Consider the following 24,477-nt stretch of genomic DNA (forward strand, 5'->3'; position numbering starts at 1 on the left):
AAGCTGAGACAAAGAAAAAAGGTGTTCGAAGCAGAACACAGATATAACAATATAAAAAAAAGGTGTTCGAAGCAGAACAACAGATATAACAATATTTCTAGTTCATAGCAAAAATGAGAAAGGAGAACACCAGCATCAAGTATCACAAACCATGCTTATTTGTTTAGACTGATGCATGTGACATGAACAAAACACACTTACAAAATGATTGTAAAATAACTGAAGAATTCTTTTCTCATTCATACAAGTTTTGGTCTATGCAAACAAGTTTGCAACAACAGGATATCAACCAATTCCCAGGAATGACTGTGGTTTCAAAGAAAACTGTCATCCCAAATTTTTACAGTGTCTATTGTTTTCTTTATTACCACCCACAAGTTAGACGTGACATTTTGGATTTAATAATATAAAAAAATTGTCTGGGTTAGAAAGACAGGCATCCATAAAGATCAACTGTATTCTGAAAAGTTTGTTGCTAAGAAGAATTTTCATATTGATGTTAATATAATCTATAAAACATTGGGTATAGCTGAATTTCTTACCTTGTTTCTTCCATATTTTGAATTGCAACTTGACTAGTAGAGTTAATTACTTCATTTGAATTCAAGCACTAAATAGTATCCAAACAATTTAGAGAAAAAATATGCAATAATCTACTAGCCATATCTATAGCATATATATATATATATATATATATATATATATATATATATATATATATATATATATATATATATATATATATATATATATATATATATATATATATATATATATATATCAATACATACATATTCAAAATCAAGTACATAAGTTTTTCACAACCAGAAAATATTTGTAACAAATTGTCCTCCTTACCAGGCTCACCATCATCTCCAGGATCACGTCTACAAACGCCAGCAAAACTTCTCAGATCTAATGTGTCATTCAAACACATGAACATATTGAAGAAGCAAAGATTGAAGTAAGTCTGACCATCTTCCCCACATCTTGGTTCATATTCTGTGTTGCTGCAGCTGTTCTCAATACGACATCTCTTTTTACCTCGTTCCCCTGAATGCAAGGCAAACAAAATGGAGCATTAATTAAGTATATTAGTATATTTATCAATCAGTTAAATAGGAGGTCAATGCCAAACTCATCGTTAACTACCCACCACCACCTGTCCATCCCCTTCCGTCTTCCTCTCCCCTTCTGATGAAATTCATGCAGTTATTCACATTTTGACAAAGTTCTTTTTGTATCTGCAAACATCAATTGCACTTTGACCAAAAAGAAATTAATATCATATAGTCATTATCAAAATATGTGAAGTGAAGAAGCAAAATAGTTCAGACGAAGAACCTAGGTGAGAAGAAATTTCGTTATAAGTGAGAAAAAAAAACTTGTTAATGTAAGAAGAATTTATTAAACATATTGAAAACCTCAAACTTTACATAACAATTCTGCCTACCTTTATACTGACATTCCCAGGAGTATTTTTCTTGGTTAAGAATGGGGTTGTTTTTCAGACAGGCCTGTACCTGCATAACACCCCTATTGTAGTATGTGACCCCATCATAGCCACAAGCAGGTCTGTACTTGGTCTTGATCTTTGTGTTGCACTTTGATAGTCTCCCTTAAATTGTGGGGAAATGATAAATTGCATGACATGGCATACAAGAAATGAAGTGAAAATATTTTATAACAGTTTTACATGCACTGAACATTTTATCCTTTATATGCAGTATGCCATATAGTCGGCAAATCTCTAAAAGTGACTTCAAATATATGATGCTGTAACTTAGGTTATCACTGCATGCTCAATTAAAATAAGAATACTGACAGATTGATGTTATAAATTCTCATTTCTTAGACAGGGCTAAAGAGAGGCAAGGCAACTGTTTCTTAGTGCAAGTTAAAAATTGCCTTAGGTTTTTATTCAATGAGTGAGCACCACAGCATTTTTTTATTTCAGCATGCAAATGGCTAGCCAGCAATTTCCAAAAATTTAAAAGAGCGCCATGGGGCTTTTTTCCAAAGTTTCAGATACTGCATTCCTGCTTTTCAGACGACTGATGTGACTATCATTTTTCAAACATTTGCACTACATTTCTCAATGTCTCTCAACTTTTCAGTAAGTACTCTTTTCAATAATCCCATACAGTGAGATTAACTTATGCATCTATGGAGACTTTCAAAGATTTCGAAGATAACTAAGAGCCACACCCAGCTTACTTATACTGTTTACCTCCTCCAACCATGTCTGTGGATTTTCGAAAACACAAAACAAAACCAGCCACTTCAATATCAAATCAGCCAAGTTTCAGACTGTAGATGGTGACATTCTGCTATGGTTAGACAAAGAAGTTTAATAACCGATATAATTATGAGGGCACATATGGCAACTTGGTTTAAGGGGTATGGCAGTTGCTTGGAAAACATCATTTTTAAGGGCATCATGGCAAATGGTAAATTGTTGTTTTCAAACTTGAGCCAAGGTAGTGGACGGGATGGGATGGAAGTTTTAATGCTATCTGTATGTTTTGCACACAGGGCTATGCTGAAGCCTATAGTAGGTCAATAATGTACTTTCTTTACACAGTGGTGACTCTTTGACTGCTACTGTACAAAGTTTGTCAAAGTGAGCTACCTGGCTGTACCATTTTGTACCATGAAGCATGTTCTGTTAAAAAGCTGAGTCCATTTCGGTTGCCGTGTTTATTTACGAAAGTTTGCTTCACTCATTATTTGCAATGGGTTAATTCCTGTGCAAAAGAAGTATATACTTCAGCTTAATAAGGTAATTGTAGGGAGCCTGTCAAAGGTGTTAGAAATGATTTAGGCATTCATGTTAAGCATTGCTATGTATTTGTTTCTAATGGAAGGCATAATACAGCTTTAAGCAAAAACTGTGGTTCCTGAAGCCTATAAGTTTCAGTTGCAACTAATGCTTAGGGTAAGGGTAGTTGCACACTCTCAAGAAGGCAAAAACCTTGATAGCATTTGACATATCCTGTTATTGCAGTGCTATTGTTCATTTTGAGTACTATACTCTATGTAGTGTCACAAAAGAAAGTATGAAATTCAGTCCTTTCCAACAAAGCCTCACTGTTACATTTAGTGGAAATTACCATAACTTGTTGACATTCATTAATTCTCTATTTCAAACACAAAATAGGGTTAAAAATGACAAACACAAATAGAATCTCTGTGGTATTCATGAGAGGCTGACAATTGCACCACAACAGTCAATATTCACAGTTTATTTGTTACATTGCCACTCAAACATAACACACGATTAAACTATTATAAAAAATGAAAAAGGAACATTTCAATGAACATGTTTATACTTACCATTTGGTTGGCAAAATCCATCATGGTTTTTAATCAAATATGGATCCTGGCGTTCACACTTTGCTTTGTCAAGTTCACACTCATTAAGGTAAGTTGCACTATCACTTCCGCAAACAGGAAAAAACAATGACGGGCAATTTTTGGCACATGGAAGGGTTCCTGCATGAGGAATAATAGGCTTAATACTTGAGAAACTGTGCCACATTCATGAACAAAATCAATTCTGCCCAGTATTTTCCTTCATGAATGGTAACAAATGAACTTTCAATTTGTAAGAAACACACCCCTAGTGTTCAAAAAGTGAAAAAACATTTGGCAATTTGAAACATAGCTTAAAGTTGGTAAGGAAAACGAATGAACTTTCCATTGTAAAAAACAAATCAGACTTTGAGACGTACTTCTGATCAACAGCCTCTGAGTTAGGGCCCATTGTGCAACACATATGAACAAATTCCTTCCCTGGGGAACCATAGGTCATTCAACCATTAGATGTATTGTCTGCCAGTTGAATCGTGTGTTCAAATTACAATGGTGTGAGATGGAGACTTTTTTATTCCTTAGGTGGTAATTGAATACTACATTATAGGAGAGACAACTAAAAGCTAGAGGCCATGGTGCATGTGATGCATATCATAATTCTATCATGATACAGAATGATACTTCCCTAAAACATAGTTCTGATGTAAATTTCCACTTCATTTACATTCAGCTACCCAGTACTGTACATGACCTGAACACATGGTCATCTTTACTGACTCAAATGCAGTATTTGGAAACTTAATCTGAAATATGAAGAGTTTCTCAAATCTTGCATCTGTTAAACAGATGTGCCTGTCTAGTCTTAATTAAATAGAGTACACAATTGTTTGTTAACAAACATGTGTAAACAGCCAATTTTCTTGTTTTCGAAACTTGTGCAGTGTAAACACGATGGTGAAATAATTGTCATTGGCAGCTTTGCCCATTATTAACAGGAAAATATCTTGACAGAAAAGAATAGCAAACAACATTTTCAACTGAACTTGGCCCTGTCAATGAAAACATTGAAATTGTAAAGAAAGTCAAGGGAATAGCCAGCCCTTAATTTTGGATAGATGCACTGGCAGTCTAAGTGACATTCTAATATGCATTCATCAAACGAACAAGTCTGTTTTCTCACCTAGAGGTCTGATGAAGCATTTTCCCAGGTATGCAAGGTCAAGATCAGCATTGACCTTGCATTTATGGTACAGCAAAACGCAGTAACTGTAGTAGGTCTGATCATCGTTACCGCACACTGGTTCAAAGTATCGATCACATCGTCTGCGGCATGGGTCATTGGCTAAGGAGATGAAAACAATATTTCTCTGTTAAAATCATCAGTTTGTTGTTATGCAACATTAAAAAATTCTTTGTGCGCAACATTTGACAGATTACAGGCAATTTATGTTCTGTTTTTATCATAATGTTCATCCTCTCAAAAATTTACAAATCCTGATTCATCACTGAGATACCAGCAGTTGCATGTTATAAACAATATGTGGTGAACTTTATATACCTTTATGCTAGGGTTGGGCAATATTTGCTTTTTAACGTCACGATAAATAGTTCAAAAATTATCGCGATATTTCGATAATTACTATAATTTTTCCTTGTTGTTTTTAGTGTGTTCGCGAACACACTAAAAACAACTGCCGATTTCCCACCAGTGTTTTTGCGCAGCGAAAACACCACCCCTGTTGCGTACGAGCATAATGGCGTGTGGGGTCCAGGGGCCCGCCGTAGGACCCCGGTGGGGTCAAGGGGTTGAACCCCTTGTGTGGGGTCCAGGGGGCGAAGGCCCCGGAAAATTTTAGTATTTTCGCGTGTCTGGCGATAAAAAAATCGCAGTTGAGGATTCAAAATACTGACAACTGTTTAATTTAAATTGTCACGAAACTGATGAAAATTTTAAAATGACAAGTTAGAGTAGCTATATTATGTGATAAAATGAAAAGAGATTTAATCTGTTTTACAATCTCTAAAAAGTTTAACTTACAAAATTGTCGATATTATGAAACAAACTACGTTCGGCAAAGCCCCGTTTCTAGACTGCCTAACCGGGTGCACTCAGTTAACAACTGCAGTGTTTACCCCTACTTAAATAACACGGTAGACTGCATGTGCTTTGAAGTTTCCCAGGTACCTTGCCAAACAACCCCCTGTCTAACACCTGTTTGTTAACATTTTTGGCACGTTTCCCAAAAAAATTTCATGGAGTAAACTATTTTGGCTCCACTCTAGAATTAATTAGGTCAGTCAGTAAAGGATCGGTGAAGATATGCGAAATATTATCTTAGACGTTCAAGAAAAGTAGGTAAATATCCCCATAACATTATGGTAAGTAAAACACACCTCAAGCCAACCGACTCCTCCGCATGAACAAAACAATCTATTCCCCATAATACACGAGGCACAGTCTATACCACACAGACATAGCACGATATCAAGGCCCCAATAGCTACAGTATGGCCATCTTTATGATAATAAACCTTGTAATACCATGTCTTAGGCTACTTGGCATGATCAACGTAATTCAAAATATTGTTTCCATGTCCTTGTAGAAAACATCAACTTCGCAAAATACAATTAGTTGTGTTTTTATTGTTATGTGAGATCCGTAACCGACGAAGTGGTTAGGCTATTTACTGTACACTTAACTATGATAGGATATTAATTTTTACTTTTTTGGGGGGAATTTCTAGAAAATACTTTCTTTTTCCCCCGCTTAACTCCAGATGTGGTCTTATGGTTTATTCATAAATGGGTGTACTAGAGCCTTGTTTACATGGCATTAGTTGCATTTAGCACGATATGTCAGTTTCGCATGAATTTTTTGAAAGTATTTGGCTCGATATTTCGTAAAAATTGGAAGGTGTTGGTAATTTCTCTACTGATTTTGCGAGTTTTTTTCTCTATACAGTCAATGTTGTGCCTCCTTTTGTAAATTAGACTTTACGTCACAGTATGCCTCCAACTTCTATTGTCTTCTGCTCAGCGATATGCCCCAGAAGCTTCTTCAACACATGCTTGATAGAAAAAGCACAGTTCTACTACGTTAGCGAGAGCGAGCAGCGTTGTTTTTCTACTATCCTGGACATTTGTCGTTATTTGCTTATTACTGTACCTGAATTTACTTGGTACGGATATGGTATAACATCTAACATTAACACCACCAAATAACCAGCAGTTCTATAGCATAGCCAATACCTTTATCACTGAACTTAGAGCTACTCCGACATCTTATAACAGATACCAGTTAATACGCATTTGTACCTTACTGAGTTGTCACAACGGAGCACTTGTGTACACAGTCATATAGGCAGTGGCCGTACTTTTTCTTACATACACGGCAACCCAGGAGGCAACAACTACATAGCCTATGCTACTGGACAGGGTCCCAACACAGTTTGTTTGAGGGTAGTACTGTACAACGTCCAATGAGGAGTGCAGTCGAGTAACAAAGAACTAAGACAGGTTAGTCTATGTCCATTTACAATCCCTTCAAAATCCTTATCTATTTTTTCATGATTTATAATTAAATAATAATCCCTTCCACAATAGCATCATTGTTGTTTCAATTAGAATAATTGCAAGAAAGGAGAATGAGCAACAGACTTCTGAGTACAAAACTAGATTCTGACCTCCTTTAAAAAAGAGTACTAAAATAAGTCCACTATCAATGTAAAAAACAACCTATAGCATGGTGGGCTCATAATTGACGCACTTAAGGATTTGATCAACGATTTCTATGAAGGAAAAATTCAAATCACTCAACTGTATGTGTTTTTCATATGTGTAGTTCCTCAAAAATGTTATGATCTCAAAATATTTAAGGTTTTGTGCTTATGCACCGTACAATTGAGCAGAATTTGACCACAAAATGTCTGCCGTGTCAAGTTCTTCCATACCCCTAAATTGACACATTCGTCGATAAGCTAACTGTAGTGTAGGCCTTAGTATACATCCATTGACTTTAGATGCTGTTTGCTATGCTCTTAGCCTTTAAGCTCAGACAGGTCAGGTCCCAGAGAGTAGTGTTATCATATTAAGGTAATGTTGGTTATTTTTAGGGTGTAAGATTTCCAAGTGCCCAAAAAACGTGCAAAACTGGGAGGAGGGTGTTAAAAGCTTAAAAAATACCACCATTTGGTCAGCAAATAGCTGAAATTGATTCAAACTCATGAAATATGTAATTCTGCTTGACTGCAAAAAGTTTAGGTGGCCTGCTGTATCGTTGCTAGTAATAATTTAAGGTGCATCAATTACGGGGGAGCGTCATTTATGAAGCCTTTACTATATATGAAAACATCAAGCTACACCTCACACCTAATGTTATAAGAGTAGCAACGGTTTCCAGCACAGGATTGAACACTGACAAATGATTTGTAAACAGTGTCTGATCAATTTGTTCTAGGCAGACTTTGCCTAGGCCTACATTTATTTATATTGTCATCAGCTTTACTATCGTTCAACTAGCTTTAACATGTAAAAGGTCTAAAGTAAAGAGCACCTAGCCTAGGCCTTAATGTTCGTTAAGCTGACTAGCTGACTTGGCCGTAGATACATTGATAAAATCTGTACACCGAGCATTGCTGACGTACAATAGCAGTTTGTCCACAATCTTCTTGTGGTTTCTTTCATACTAGGTCTAGGTCCTACAGAACTAGGCTAACGTTATATACTGTGTGCCCAACGTTCGGGCGCTTGTGACTAAGTGTGACCGTACCTGAGTGTGTAGTACATCCTACGCCGACTAAGTAGCTTAGGCTACGTTAGGCCAATCTTTCAAGACAAGTCACCACCATGGAGTGTCCCGTTTTCCTTCTAAAAGAAACTAAGCCTATGCTTCGTTATCCAGTTATATACAGTTATACGTGAGACGATATTGAATCATAAAACAATGTCCACTACTATGTTGTGGGCAGAAGAACATGAAGCACTGACTAACGTACTTCCAACGCATGCACAATGAACTGCACTGTGCTACTGCTGTGATTGCATATATGTTTTTCAGACATGTCGACTATAATATGGGGGGGGGGGAAATAATAAGGGATCGGGGCGCTATTACTAAATACACATATAGACAGGCACGTAGCCAAGGGGGGACCGCCGCCGCCCCCCCCCCCAGGCATATTTTTTTAGGTAGGTTTTTATGATATCGCTAGTAATTTCAAATAGAAAATGCTTAGATGCAACTTGCAAGGCCTGGGAAGTGCAATTTCCAGCCATCTGCGAGGCATTTTCGGCCAAAATTTTCTTTTACGCTTCGCGCCAACCTATGGGCGGAGTGTATAGCCTAGTGGTTAACGCCGGCGTCTCCCAGTCATGAGATCCCCGGTTCGATTCCCCGCCGACAGCAATGTGTGTCGTCTGGCAAGGGTGTTGTTCAATAACAACTTCCCGACATGGACGTTAAATGGATGTGTGCCGAGAGATTGGCTTCGGTCAGTTGCGAGTCTATAAGCCTCCATGGCTTCTTTCGCGAGTTCCTGCTTGCGGGAAGATCACATATACATACATACATACATACATACATACATACATACATACATACACCCACACACACACACACACACACACACACACACACCCACACACACACACACACACACACATACATACATACATACATACATACATACATACATACATACATACATACATACATACATACATACATACATACATACATACATACATACATACATACATACATACATACATACATACATACATACATACATACATACATACATACATACATACATACATACATACATACATACATACATACATACATACATACATACATACATACATACATACATACATACATACATACATACATACATACATACATACATACATACATACATGATGGCGCTACGCTTAGATAGTTTGCAATGCCGAATCTACAGTTTCGCCCCTCCCTTGGCAAATTCCTGGCTACGCGCCTGCTTGGCAAATTCCTCGCTACGCGCATGCATATAAATAAATTAGAGTGTATGTACTAGGAAGAATTCTGACAGTGACGCTTTGAAAAAAGTAAGGGCGCTTTGCGTTTACGGCAAAAAGCCAGATCATTTGTACATTTATGCATTCGACTTTGAAATTGAGGAATTTTGAGGAATTTGGCACCCAAATGCGGCACACGATATCACCTTTGCGAGTGATGTATGTCAACTTTATTTATGTCAAGGACGTAGTGTTTTGTATTACGCGCCGGTACTTTCTTGCCATTAGAGTTCTCTATCAAGGAACTCTACTTGCCATCAAAGCCGTATATATACGGCTCTGCTTGCCATTAGAGTTCCTTTATAGAGATAATGAAACTCTACTTGCCATACTAGCAAAGCGCCACCAGTAGGATGAGCGGCTTCAGTATATGTAACATATCGTCATTCTACCTACTTCAATTTCTATAGTATGTGTTGATTTGAATTTGGTCAGAACAATTACATATACACGACATACGGATGATGCGTACGTTAATGGCAAGCACCGCGGATTAAATTAATTCGAATATATACATGTTATTAGCCAATCATAAGGCTTAAACATATCCGCGTATTAATTCGAATATAAACACGTATTAATTCGAAAACATATGAGATTTATTCGTTTACATATGAGGATTTATTCAAATATATACACGTATTCAGGCGCGTATCCAAGGGGGGCGAAGGGGGCAGCCGCCCCCCCCCCTCCTTGAGCATATTTTTTATATATATTTTTTTAATGTTTTTATGAAATCGCTAGTAATTTCAAAAGAGAAAATGCTAAGATGCAACTTACAAGGCCTGGGAAGTGCCATTTCCAGCGATCTGGGAGACATTTTGAGCCAAAATTTTCTTGTACGCTTCGCGCCAACCTATGGTGGCGCTACGCTTAGATACTTTGCAATGCCGAATCTACGGCTCTGATAATTTGCCTAAATTTTCGCCCCTCCCTTGGCAAATTCCTGGCTACGCGCCTGTACGTATTAATTCGAATACATACACGTATTAATTCGAATATATATGCTGTTGTCTAGATCAAGTACGTTTGGCCTGGATGTACGTCAATAGAGACTAACTTTGCAATTTCTCATTTATTGCACTGGCAAGACTGAAAGCTATAAGACATACCAGCTATTGTCTGATTTAATATGCGCATGATAGCCTATTCGAATTAATCCGCGTATATATTCGTATTAATTCAAGGATATATTATGCGGTGTTTGTCCCATATGACTTGTCATATACGTCGAATGCCTTCAAAGGCACTGTGTAGCCTCATTAAAAGCTGTTTAAAAGCTTTGTTACAGCTTTCAGAGCCTGGCAGACGGCCTCAAATATGGAGATGTATGAAGGAACAACAAATGCCAATAGCGTGCGCCTGCTGTTTCACCCTCCTCGGGCTTTAAGTCCAGAAAGAACTCCATCACCGAACTATGTTCTGGCACGATCTGGCAGTGGCGGCGGAACCGGGGGGGCTTGGGGGGGCTCAGCCCCCCCAATGAAAAAGTCGAGGGGGCAAATGCATGATAAGCCCCCCCAATATTTACCAAGGCTCCGAAACGTGCATCTGCCCATTTTTCAATGCATACTTGTCGATCTGTCCGATGCACACGTATACTATATAGGTGTAATAATTGTAGAAATTGCTGGGGGACCCTGGTCCCTCGGCCCGTCCCCTGGCTATAGACCACATTGTCACCCCAATCGCGTCTTCACGCCCCGTGAAAAGTGGAAGCAGTGAGTGTGAGTACCGGTAAGCGTAACACAACTTCGTCTTAGGCCAATGACTTGCCTCATTTCAGCCAGTTCTCCAACATCCCCTTACTTAGTGGCGGAGCGTCCATATATACAGTCAGGGGGCGGATCCACCCCCCCTCCTGACGGACTCAAATGGACTGCTGGCGCCCTTTTCAGCTTTTCACTACTTTTAACTTATTCGCGATTATTGACTATTTTATTGCGCTCTCATATACCTATTGACATTTGTCATATTCTGTTGGTGTATAATTTTCCGACAAAATGGCGACGACACCTATTTATTCACCGTTTATCTGCAAATTAGCAAGGCCCGGAAAGGGTCATTTCCTGCAATCTAGGGAGTAACTTTACTCAAAAAATTTCTGTACGCTCCGCGCCAACCTGTGGTGGCGCTCCGCTTAGATAGTGTCGAAAGCGCCACTACAGACCATTCTTGCCCCCCCCCCGACCAATACCCCTAGCTCCGCCACTGCCCTTACTACACTCAAAAACGTCTTTGCGAGTACACTACGAGTAATAGCTACTCTCTTAAAACACCATCGAATATACAAATACAATGTTTTTACAAACTTTTACGTGCAATCTGAGAAATTGCAGGCTTGAGACCCATATTTTAGGGCTAGGTATTCGCAGCATAAAACACTCGGGAAGTGCCGTTTCCGGCCATCTGGGGGTTTGAAAAAACCCAAAATTTTCTTGTACGCTCCGCGCCAACTGATGGTGGCGCTCCGCTTAGATAGTCTCCACACATTAGCCCCCCCAATAATTTTTCCGTTCCGCCGCGCCTGCGATCTGGTTCATCCGCCAGTAGCTTATGATATCGGAACAGCTAACAAAGATATTTGGTTATTAAATATAGGTGAACTCACGTCTGTATTTGAAAGGATCAATTTGATCTTGAGACTGGACAGCATGGAGGATGCATATTACTAACTGTAATAGTATTAAGTCTATCCTCATTTCACCTGCATGGAGAAAATTGAGAATAGGCAAATTGCATTATAAAGTGAAAAAAATACAAGAATTCCACATGTACGGGCGGGCAGGGTGAGGATGGCGAAGGCACGAACAAAACTCAAAAGCGCCTAGGTCCATAAATAAGAATTGACCTTTTGGCTAATAAAATGGACACTTTTCCTAAGTACAAGAATAATATTTGGAAACTTCTTTCACCCTATTTGCATTCTAACCCCCCTCGACCCCCACCCCCACCCCTACCCCGTATCAGTCATGAAGAATCAAACTATCTATAGAGTTTTACCAAAATGAATAACTACTTTAATTGTAACAACCCCCTAATATGGATACCAAATCGACAATGAAATGTCAAAAGAATCCGCACCACCCCATCCCCTCTCCCTCCCGTTCTCCCCCCTCGCCCGTTCACAATTGAACACCTTCCTGTCAACAAATATGTTCTAATAGAAATATGAAGGTCCTCAAAATATCCGTGCATTCTTTTCATGATTAAAACCATCAAACTCTCAACTTTCCCCGGATTTAGTATGAATGCACAAATTTCAAGATTTAAACAGTTGTGATATAGCAATCGTGTTATGTTACAATTTGGCCGTGGGCATGACCGACGATTACTTCACTTCCGAGCAGATTATGGGTGGAATACTGCAGCCAACCATTGAACCGGGATATACTTTACCTGATCTATAGTCCGACCGGTCCTCATAATCAAATGCTGTGTGTGTTCTTCTCCTTTGTACTCTCAATAAGGATTATTCTCTCTTTGCGATGATCTAAGGGCACCCGTCTGCAACGTGAAGACATGAATAAATTATTTCCAAGTGCCAAACGATCCTTTATTTATCTTAATGAGAGAGAAACGTCCCTGAAGGAAAACGCAGAAGCTTTCCCGCAGGGCCATGTAAGATACATTGCGAGGATATATGCTCCTGACAAACCGGACCTCCTCTTCCGACTCAACCCGAACCCGACCCCTTATAACTAATTACCCAAATTAACTAATTGCCCGCTTTGTCGTTTACCTCCATTTCATTAACAAAAGTCTGTTTTAAGTATCTCTTTCGAGATCCGGCTTTAGGAATCAAATATGACTTCGAGTTAGTTAGAATCATGTTTGATCTCTGGAGTAGGGCAAATATGTCACCAAACCAGAACGAGTATTGTTCGATACAGGTGACAAACAGCGAAATTACGACCTTCCTTATACCGGTTTCGAACCTCTGGACGTACAATCAGCGTCCATAGCCTAGTGGTTAGGGTGTCCGCATATAAAGCGGGAGACCCGGGTTCGAATATATATATATATATATATATATATATATATATATATATATATATATATATATATATATATATATATATATATATATATATATATATATATATATATATATTCTCGCACATTTCAGGTGATTATCTGTAGTTGATATCAATTCTATTTGGGTATTTATTTGTTCATGTTTCAACGATTAAAAAGCTCTTACACAGTTTCACACATCTTGGTTATTGGCCAATATGTAAGGTGAACGAAGTCAACAATGAAAAATCTAAACAAAATTAGTCTACATGTCATGACCCTGTTCCGGTATAAAGCAATATATACCGTATCGATACACCCACCAGGCATTTAACGGTAGACGGAAATCCCCACCTGTCTCAACTGCTCACTAGCCGTGGTGTTTTATAAACATAGTGTACACGGACACACATCGTACATTAGATACGAGATAAGGTCTATTGTTGGGAAGATATATTACGAATTGGAATTCACCCCCCCCCCCCACAATATATATATATATATATATATATATATATATATATATATATATATATATATATATATATATATATATATATATATATATATATATATATATATATATATATATGTATATATATATAACTATGGATCCTACCTTAGGTCGACAGTTACATTACTTACACACTAAATTTAATCTAACCCTAACCCTTTTTTCTAACCCTAACCCTGAACCGACCCTAACCAAAACTTTTAAATGAACGTTTTAGAGGACGGAGAACATTATAAAGCTAGGCGACAATAAAACTAAGGTACATATCATGAGTATATATATATATATATATATATATATACATATATATATATATATATATATATATATATATATATATATATATATATATATATATATATATATATATATATATATATATATGTATATATATATATATATATATATATATATATATAAACCAGATATATACCAGATATATACATATATATGTTGGGTATAGGTGGAGTATTTTGCAACTCAGGGATGGTAAACCTACATGTTTTCTTTTATATCTTTGAGTACTTCCTTATTTTTTATTAACTTGAACGCTGGAGAAAGTTCGTGGATCATGTCCCATTCGTAGCCAGTTGTTTTATTTTGGACTATACGTTTCGATAATAGGTTGACGTCGAGTTTAACAATGGTAAAAGGTTAGTATAAATTAGAGGTTAATAATCATATAAATAATTCAACATCTATTAACAGAAAGAGCTTTCGTTTTTCTTATTCGTTTAAATGGAACTCATTGATGTGACCGAAATTATTAGCCCGTACACACCTTTTACCGTTAGAAAGGTCAACGCCAATCTATTATCAAACGGTATAGTAAAAAAAAAAACGCGAGGAATTGGACATGATCCGATCTATCTGCATCTTTGGTCAAAAGCACATTTTGATATAGGATTTTGCGTCACTAATTTTTTAAAACTGAAATTTATATAAACCCATCTAGCAGCAGCAGCAACAAGTCACTGGCGGATCCAGGACCTTTGTTTGGGAGGGGCCAAAGTGGCATTAGAGTGATATGGGGGAGGGGTCTAAGGGGAGGGGGCCCCCTCCCCTTTGGAAAATTTTCTATTACTGAATGCCCTCAGATGCAATTTGGTGCGACAAAAGTGTACAATGGTGATGTTAATTTACTTCTAAAAAAATGTTTCCCAGGTGTAATTTTCTAAAATATTTATAAAACAAAGTTGGGGTCATCTTTCTCAAGAAATTTTATTTCTCATAGGTTATAAATTTCTTACAACCAGCCTGTAACTGCAAAATGGTGTTAAACTCTAAATCCTCATGCTCATACATTTACATAGCTCCCAACTCTTGAGAAGGCAAATGCTGGTCCATGCCACGAATCGCCGTCCTGGGGGAGGGGTATAAGGGGAGGGGGTGTCCCCCTCCCCTTGATTTTTTTTGGAATCCTGGTGATGCTTACATGTAAAATGGTGGCACTTAGAAAGGCTTTTGTCACCCAACATTTTCTGAGAAATATGCATTTTTTTTGTGTGTAACATCAATAAATTGAATAGTAGGTGATAATTCATTCTTTCCCGTGGCATGAAAATGTTCGCTGCTCGCCCCAATGAAAAGAAATATAGGCTAATTTGAGGTTCAAATGATGCTGTAAAGGAGGTTTTATACTCTATTATGCTAAATGCTAAAGAAATGATGGTTGCTAAGTCAAAATTTGATGCAATTTTTTTATGTATACTTGACAATTACAATGCGGATTTTTCGGACGCTTGTGCGGGTCAGCGGGTTTGGGTGTTAGAATGCGGGTCTAATTCCCGCGAATTGCGGGTCAGTTGGGAGCTCTGCATTTAATTTTAAACCAGAAAACGAAAAGGTTTAGACTAGTCTACCACTGCTATTTTTTTAATTTCCAATCATATGATTTAGCGGATGTTCGGAAACACTTTTTGGCTCACCTTTGGCTCACCTTGGCCCCCCCCCCCCCCTTGGATCCGCCAGTGCAACAAGTTAGTGGCGCCATCCTTGCAATTGAGCTTAAAAAGTGTTTGTTTTTTCTTTAGAATGTACAAATCAATTATTCATTGCAGATTATAATATTCTCGCAAGCAAGTCACGCAAGAATGTAATTATAAATGAAGGAAAACTTGACAATCATGAGTAAACATTCCAAGTGTATATATCACACTTCAAATATAAATCAACGACAATATTATGAACGATAAGTAAAGCTATTAATTGACCATCATCATACCATGATGACGTCACGTATCACCTACTATTATGCAATTTTTGGAATAAGTGAAAGGTTAATCAAATGCAAAAAAATTGTCAAATGCAAATTAAGTTATCTAGTTTTAGTATACTCTTTCTAAGTGATCTTTTCAGAATATTGCACCCGATACTCATGGCTCGTACACAGTAACTATACTGTTCGTGTCCTGTAACACATGTTGCACATGTTACGGACACATTACTGATGCACGGTTGTGGGACATGAACAGTATAGTGGCTGTACCAACCATTTAGTGTGAGTTCTTTAATACGCGATTCTAAAATGAAGTCGTATCTATAGTCGTTTTATGACATAAATAGGCCTATTGGTATACCCAGAACACGGTATTTCGTCTTTCTCGACATGACGAATTCAGGCGTAATTTAAAGAGAGGTTTGAACTGGAATCAAGCGGTACCGTAACTCCTTTACTTCAAAACCATAGCTAGTACGGTAACTTCTGGTGCCACCTGTAACACATGTTACTATACTATACATGTGTTACAGGTGGCACCCAGTAGTTACCCTACTATCTATGAGTATAGGCTGAATATTGTAAAGAAATTAGAAACAAAAGAGACACCGCGGGGGCATAAACTTACCACAAAATCTTTATAGTTTTCTTCTGTGACTGTCTTTAGTTAATATCCGAGGCGTATCATATTTAGGAATAGACATATGAGATCTAAATCTAGCTAAATAACGGACCTTTTTTTCCTTCTGTCTTTCAAAAGACAAACAACAAAGTGCATAATTATGACGTAGACTGAACTTCCAGTAATTTTATGATAAAATTTGAATATATCCAATTGACAAGAAGAAAGGAAATGATTGGTTTTTTTTTAATACTATGTAACATGCATGTTCGAAATACGATATCTTTCCGATAATGTTGTTTTGATGATTACTGTTATGGGAAGATGTTATTTTACAATAATTGGAAATTACCCGACATCGCTTATATTACGCCTATATGGTTTTTGCGGACTGACCTCAATCCCGGAAACCACAACCACTTATTCGAGAGTCATTCTTACATAGTTCCTTCATTTGGATTTAATATTTCCAACGCTCAGGTCTCTCTGGATTAAGTTCAATGTCCTGCTTTGTATGTGTTATAAGTTAATAAACATCAAATGGGCAAAGCTTTTTTTTCTGTCTTTACTCCACTCCACGCCACATCACCTCACATTACTTCACCTTACTTTATATAGAAATATAGACCACGGTAAGTAAGATTTAGTCAAAACAAACGTATTAAAATGTAATGATAATAACCAAACAGGAATGTCTATTATCAGTGACGGATCCATAGAAGTTGGGATACTAGTATCATTAACAACCGAGACTATATACTACCAAAATAGCAGAGTTCACGCAAAACATCGATAAAACAAATGTAAGGTACATCATCCCGCTCGGTAGCCCGGACCCCTCCCTGGATCAAGGATTTCGTCTTTGCCATCGACTGTGATATTTATTGCATTGCTAAATACAGCATTTATCTATCTGGTAAATGTTTTTAATTTCAAGCCGACTGAATACGACCTAACATGAACTCGACGGTCAACACGTTCAAAGCGTTGCTAATTGGACGTGGCCGCGTGTGTGATCTAAAGGTTGCATGGTTACGAGCAGAGATACGTTCGACGCTATACAACATCTTTGGTTAACAAATTCACCAGTTTAAGTCGCTCAGGGTAAAAAAATTTTAAAAAAAAACCTGTATGATCTTCCTGCCTGATTGGCAAGCGCTGCGGTTCATGTCTGCGACAGCCCAGTCTCAACCAACGGGAAAGTGAACTAAATCATTTGCCTCTAAAGAGAACACCGGTCTTTTAACAGAAAATTATAGTCATCCAGGGTGCGTCCAATGTGCTGGGGTTTAGTTCTTTGTAAGACTATGTGTCTTGACGACTATACCAAAAACAAGATCTCGAAGGCCGAGTTGAGTCGGGAGAGCGATCAGTCGGCTCTGTGAAGCTGGTTCAACGTGCACGTAAACTAGACCAGAATAGGGGGAGTCTGTGGTTAACTTGCTACCGGATCAATGATCCAACCGGTGGCCATGGGGGCTCAGTGAGACAAGCGGTGCATTCGGCGCCTCGCATAAAACTAACACGTGACCAAATTAAGAGGAAGTCGACGCCCATGATGGTACCATTATCAGCCTACACTTTCATTTCGAAAACCGCTTTGAAACTAAAATCAGCCATTTTGATATCTCAATTGATTTACACGGACGTCTCATTGCAGTATATATAATCCTAAAATATCAACAACAATATATATACCAGGCGCGTATCCAGGGGGGGCGTTGGGGCGCGCGCCCCCCGGGTAAGAAAAAGAGGAGAGAAAAAAAAGAGAAAAAAGAGAAGAAAAAAGGAAAAAAGAGGGTAAAAAAGAGGAGGAGGAGGAGAGGAAGGAAGGGAAAAGAAAAAGAAGAAGGAGATAAAAAGGAGAAAAGTAGGGAGTGGAAGATAAACGCCAAGACACCGGGAAGAGAAAGATGAGCAGTGACATCATTACAGCGCTGATCCCTATTATATACACATATACACATGGCCGGGTAGCCAGTGACGGATCGAGGATTTCGGAAGGGGCGTGCGCCTCACCCTACCCCTTACACCGACAACTCCAATTTTGACGTTTCCATTTTCCTCTGTCACTAATGTATCTATATATATACTATATATGGTCTATCATGGTCTATCATGGACGCCTTAAACAATTGTGCTATGAAACCAACTGTGGCTGGTCTCGAACTCGACCGAGTCGTCGGAGAACATGACCTATTTCGGGAATGGGGCGACCGCCGCCCCCCCCCCCCCCGAGCATATTTTTGTTATGATATCGCTAGTAAATTCGAAATAGAAAATGCTTAGATGCAACTTACAAGGCATGGTAAGTGTCATTTCCAGCGATCTAGGATGCATTTTCGGCCAAAATTTTCTTGTACGCTTCGCGCCAACTCGTGGTGGCGCTACGCTTAGATAGTTTGCCTACAGGCTTCGCCCCTCCCTTGGCAAATAATTCGCTACGCGCCTGTTCGAATTTGTAAAGCAAACAGCAGATATCACATCATATCAGTGAGCATGAAAATGGCGGTTCCAGGATGAACAGCCTCAAAACTGTCGATGTGTGTAGTCATAAGGACCCAATTTGATTTTGGGGGCTGTAACGACTTGCCCGAAAAATATAGCCTAAATTTTTCGCGCGCCCCGCGCGCGTTTAACATGTTGGTGTCAATATCATATCAGCAAGCATCGGTTATTACATTGCATGCCATCGTGTACCGTACGGTCCGTGGAAATTGCGCAGTATACCGCGGGACGCTAATGTAAACAACGGAATGTATTATGTAGATGGAGAAAAAGCATTATTAGGTCCAATTATGTCAAATTCTTTTTAACATTAGTAATGGCAAATTAGTCGGCCAAGCTTAAAACTTTATTTTAATTATCAAGGAGATATTTTTTAAACTTTTCATGTCCTTTCGCTACATCATTGCAATTTATTTTTCTTTCAGTAGGAGCCCCTCCCCCCCCCCCCCCGCCTCCTACGCCTATGTGTGTAGTGTTCGGTTTCGGAAATATCTGCTATTTTTCCATTTCCTTCTACCAAGTTTTATAATAACCGTTATAAGAGGGTTTAATATTTGTACACCAATAAATTAACTGTGTCTGAATTTTAGAAAATTTCCTAAACAACCTTCCTCATCATACTTCCCTCTACTCGTGTAATTTTGACCGACCGGTCTGTTAGGGGTTCAAGGAGGTTTTTCTATATTGGTTGTCCTTAGATGACATTTTTTGTAACATTATGGGTATGTTTATAGGTTAGTTTATTCACGAGAAATGTGAATTTTCAAATTCTTAACAAATAATAGGCTTAAAACCTTCAAAAGTGGGGCTGTCGGGTATTGTGGGCCGCGACGTAGAATCACCTACAAAAAGCAATGATCCACAGGAGATGCGATGAGGTCGAACATGATGTGTGACTGGTGAAAATCTTCAAAAACGTTATGGATGGAAAAAAAAAAATTGGGAAATACTTGGTTCACAGGCAAAAGTGTACATTTGGTTGGTCATTTTCAAGCCCGAGAAGTGCCATTTCCGGTGATCTGGGGGGGGGGGGGGGGTATCAAAACCAGAAATTTTCTTGTACGCTGCCCGCCAACCGATGGTGGCGCTCCGCTTAGATAGTAATACGGATCCTGAAAATCCTGGATACGCCCCTGTATACATACATATATATATATATATATATATATATATATATATATATATATATATATATATATATATATATATATATATATATATATATATATATATATACATACATATCGATAATACGCACATGTTATATACGTACAATTCATGAGCGGGTGCATTCTGTCGAGCGCACGAAACACGTATATTATATATACATGTGTTTTATCAAACATTATAGCTTTTCATGAATGTATAAGTATAAATTCACGTAATCAAACATCACATGGAAGACACGTGTACTTTATCGTATAAGGTAATGATACAGAAAGTATAACCTCCTTGAAAGGTTTCGCCGAAGGCCATTCTAGATCATTTTTGGATGTTTTACGGAAGTGTGCGTCTGGATAGAGATCGAAATATGAGTCATTGCAATCATTATAGCCATTGACAAGAGTTTCCACATGTCTAAATGTTTAACTAACGAAACATAGCCTGTTAAAAAGGTCTCATTAGTCGTTCTAGAATCACGTTTTAATCAGTTATTTCTAATACGAAATGATTCAATCAGGAGGGGTCTATGGTGTGAAGGCTCGAAGCAGCCCTAACGTTTGAGTCGATTTTTGTTGTTTGTTTCATACTATACGAATAAAAGTTCATCACATTTGCATTCTTTCTTTCTTTCTTTCTTCCTTCCTTCCTTCATTCCTTCATTGCTTCATTCATTCATTCATTCATTCATTCATTCATTCATTCATTCATTCATTCATTCATTCATTCATTCATTCATTCATTCATTCATTCATTCATTCATTCATTCATTCATTCATTCATTCATTCATTCATTGCTTCATTCATTCATTCATTCATTCGTTCATTCGTTCGTTCGTTCGTTCGTTCGTTCGTTCGTTCGTTCGTTCGTTCGTTCGTTCGTTCGTTCGTTCGTTCGTTCGTTCGTTCGTTCGTTCGTTCGTTCGTTCGTTCATTCATTCATTGCTTCATTCATTCATTCATTGCTTCATTCATTCATTCATTGCTTCATTCATTCATTCATTGCTTCATTCATTCATTCATTCGTTCGTTCGCTCGTTCGTTCGTTCGTTCGTTCGTTCGTACATTCATTCAGTCTTTCATTCATATATGCATGCATGCATTCATTCATTGGTTCGGTCGGTCGGTCATTCGTTCGTTCGTTCATTAATTAATTCATTCATTCATTCATTCATGCATTCATCTCATTCATTCATTCATAGTTCGAAGTAGCTACTCCTCGCCTCTGGAATGGATTAGCTCTAGAACCCAGATGTTGTTCCTCCCTCACTTCGTTCAAACAAATTCTGAAAACTGTGTTAAGCAATAGTTCTTTTATTCATGCTCTCTCTCTCGCGCGCCTTGAGCACCCTTCCGGGTGGATATTCGCGCTGTACAAATCACCATTATAGTTATTCATTCATTCATTTTATTATTAATATAATTATTTATGTGAACAAAATCTTGGAAATCGTCTTATAGCTTTCAAACTTGTAACATGGTTTGAAAAATAGATAAATGGTGGGGGGGGGGGGGGCGGGTAAGAAACGTCAAAACTTCGAGATAAAAGGACAACATGTCGACGATAAACCTGTAGCATTAAGTTCGCCCAACTTCGAATGTTGAGATCGAACATGGTCAAAATACGGTTAAGTGATTTTAGGAGGATCGTTACAAATTTTAGAACTATTTTGACTGTTGAGACAAACCAAATTTTATGAGAGGTCACAATTTAATGAGATTTAATGAATTTAATGAGGGATCAAATTAAGTCTATACCCATAATTGAAGCTGCATGACACCGACGCAAAGGTCACTGACCTTGTCATTAGCATAAATACTCTTTGAAGACCATACGAACTAGGACACTTTACTGCTAGACTACAAAATACTTTGAACAATGTTTTACAGATGGCCGTTGCTGACCCTAAAAAAAAACAATATATACCATCAAATAGTTGGCGTGATATTTTATAGACGACATTTGACAAACCTTATAACACAGCGGTGACCTTGGGTGAACCTCAAACGGAAAACAAACTACTGTAAAAACATTTTGCCCAATACTTTATTGGATGTACTTTGTTGACCCGACAACTCAATACAATATATTGTCAAATAAATACAAGTATATACTTTGCTAAAAATTTCATGTTTTTTTGTTTGTTGTTGTATATTTTCGTTACTAGTGTTCCTCAACAGTTCAACACACCCTGCCTATTATATACTTTGAATTAAATGTGTCCACTTCAATATGTCGAGAGGAAGTGTTTTGGACACATATCAAAAGTGTTTGACACACATTAACAGCGGGGAGTACGTCTGAAATTACATGTTATGTGTGGAAACTTTACCTAAATGATCGCTGATTAATATCTTAATATACTTCCTTTGAAATAGATAAAAGCAATTAAAGTAATCGTCTCGGAAATAATTTTGTTGTCTAACATACGGATTCATAAATATTGCAGTATCACACACTTGCTTATACAAGTCGTCAACTTTCCCACGACGAAAACGTATGAGTTTTTTTTTTTTTTTACGCTGTCAGTTTGAAAGGGTCAAATGAATACACGTATCGACGCAATATGCTATGGGTATATACAATGGTATGGGAACTTCAAAATAACTTGGTTGTAGGCCATATGGACCACATATACAGATGTATATCTAAAGATCGGAATTACACCAGTTTGGCAATTGGATATACTATTTGGTTGTATCGTGGCTTAACCGATGCAAAGCTATTTACAAACATTAATATTCTTACATTATATCTGTTTTTAAGGGTACAGTGTTTTTTTTTTGGGTCAACCGTCATCGGATGACCAGTTTATACATAGACATATATGCTAACTATCAGTATACAGCTGCTTCCAGTGTTTTGATTTTTTGTTTTTGTGCATTGTATATATAGTGCAATGTGTGTCTTTAATCATGGAACGCGAAAATTGCGTTTTTGTCGGTTTACAATAACGACCGACATTAAACCTCGGCGTACGGAAGCCTGTTGTTGCCTTTTGAGAATTTTTTTTTAATAGTCGCCACGAATTATTCATACGTTCGGTGCGAATCATGAAGTAGTTGGTATTACGAACGAATTCATACTCCACACCTTAGGAATGGGATTTTGCGGATACTAAAGGGGCAGAGTTGCAGTGAGTCCTATAGTCTTACTCGTACTATTGCATAGTTGCGGGGTTTTTTTTTGTTTTTTGGCACACGTCCAAGTGGATTTGTACTCATATTCGAGGCATTTTAGAATTAAGTAAAGATATACGTTTTAGTGCAAAATTTAGAACTGGTACTGGCTTTTAGAGTCTTTTCCGTATACTGGTGCTCATAACAATTGGACTTCTACCTTGTACTTGTACTTATGGTGTTGTACTCGCACTGTAAGTTTGTAACATGACAGTGATAGCCTGCTAATAATGCACTGGTCTTGCAATAAATGGTTCTGTCCATTATAAACACATCTTCTCATGGCTAAAGTTGACTACTTGGTAAAATCGCTGACAAAAAAACCACATCCTTATATACATATAAACATACATATATACATATATATATATATATATATCCACAAAAAAAAATACATGGTAATGACATTTGTAAGTACAGAGAACTTTGACAGCTATAAATAAACATTCCCGGTGTATCATGTTTCAAGGATAAATTAACAGGAAGATTATAATAGCCTTAAGTACAGATTTGGAAGTGCTTTTGCCCAGATGACGTCACAGACACTCCTACTGTGGTCCAACTTCCTGGAGTATATAGTGGAATGTTAAGCTAGTCAAAATAGGTTACATTCAAGCATGGAGGTAAAAACAGATCTGTTTTACCTCCATGATTCAAGCAACCACATCCCGCGCTAGGGGAAAGATATTGAGATGTGATTCAAGGGGACTAGATCCCTCGTGAGACTAACCGACCAAAAACAAACTTTAGTATATCTTTACGCATGGAGCTACTGTACATGCCCTATGTAGCCTTTACCGGCACTGTGATTCACACTATATTATGACCTCGCGAGTGCCGTGTACTATTCTCGCAATTGAAGCGTCTTATAGCTTAGCCTAG

General features: G+C 37.9%; 1 protein-coding gene across 1 annotated transcript in view; it reads right to left on the reverse strand.

Annotated features, from left to right (window-relative positions):
- The window catches only part of LOC139961329 (uncharacterized), a 75,114-nt gene that overhangs the window by 34,718 nt on the left and 15,919 nt on the right, over nucleotides 1-24,477 (reverse strand). The window contains exons 2-7 of the mRNA XM_071960460.1: nucleotides 12,775-12,882; nucleotides 11,987-12,082; nucleotides 4,496-4,657; nucleotides 3,337-3,495; nucleotides 1,454-1,618; nucleotides 859-1,053 (exon numbers count right to left, since the gene is read on the reverse strand). Of these exons, the coding sequence (XP_071816561.1) occupies nucleotides 859-1,053; nucleotides 1,454-1,618; nucleotides 3,337-3,495; nucleotides 4,496-4,657; nucleotides 11,987-12,077 (772 nt within the window). The 5' untranslated portion in view covers nucleotides 12,078-12,082; nucleotides 12,775-12,882. The remainder of the gene's footprint in view (nucleotides 1-858; nucleotides 1,054-1,453; nucleotides 1,619-3,336; nucleotides 3,496-4,495; nucleotides 4,658-11,986; nucleotides 12,083-12,774; nucleotides 12,883-24,477) is intronic.

Source organism: Apostichopus japonicus, chromosome 20 (assembly GCF_037975245.1).
Source record: "Apostichopus japonicus isolate 1M-3 chromosome 20, ASM3797524v1, whole genome shotgun sequence".
NCBI lineage: Eukaryota > Metazoa > Echinodermata > Holothuroidea > Aspidochirotida > Stichopodidae > Apostichopus > Apostichopus japonicus.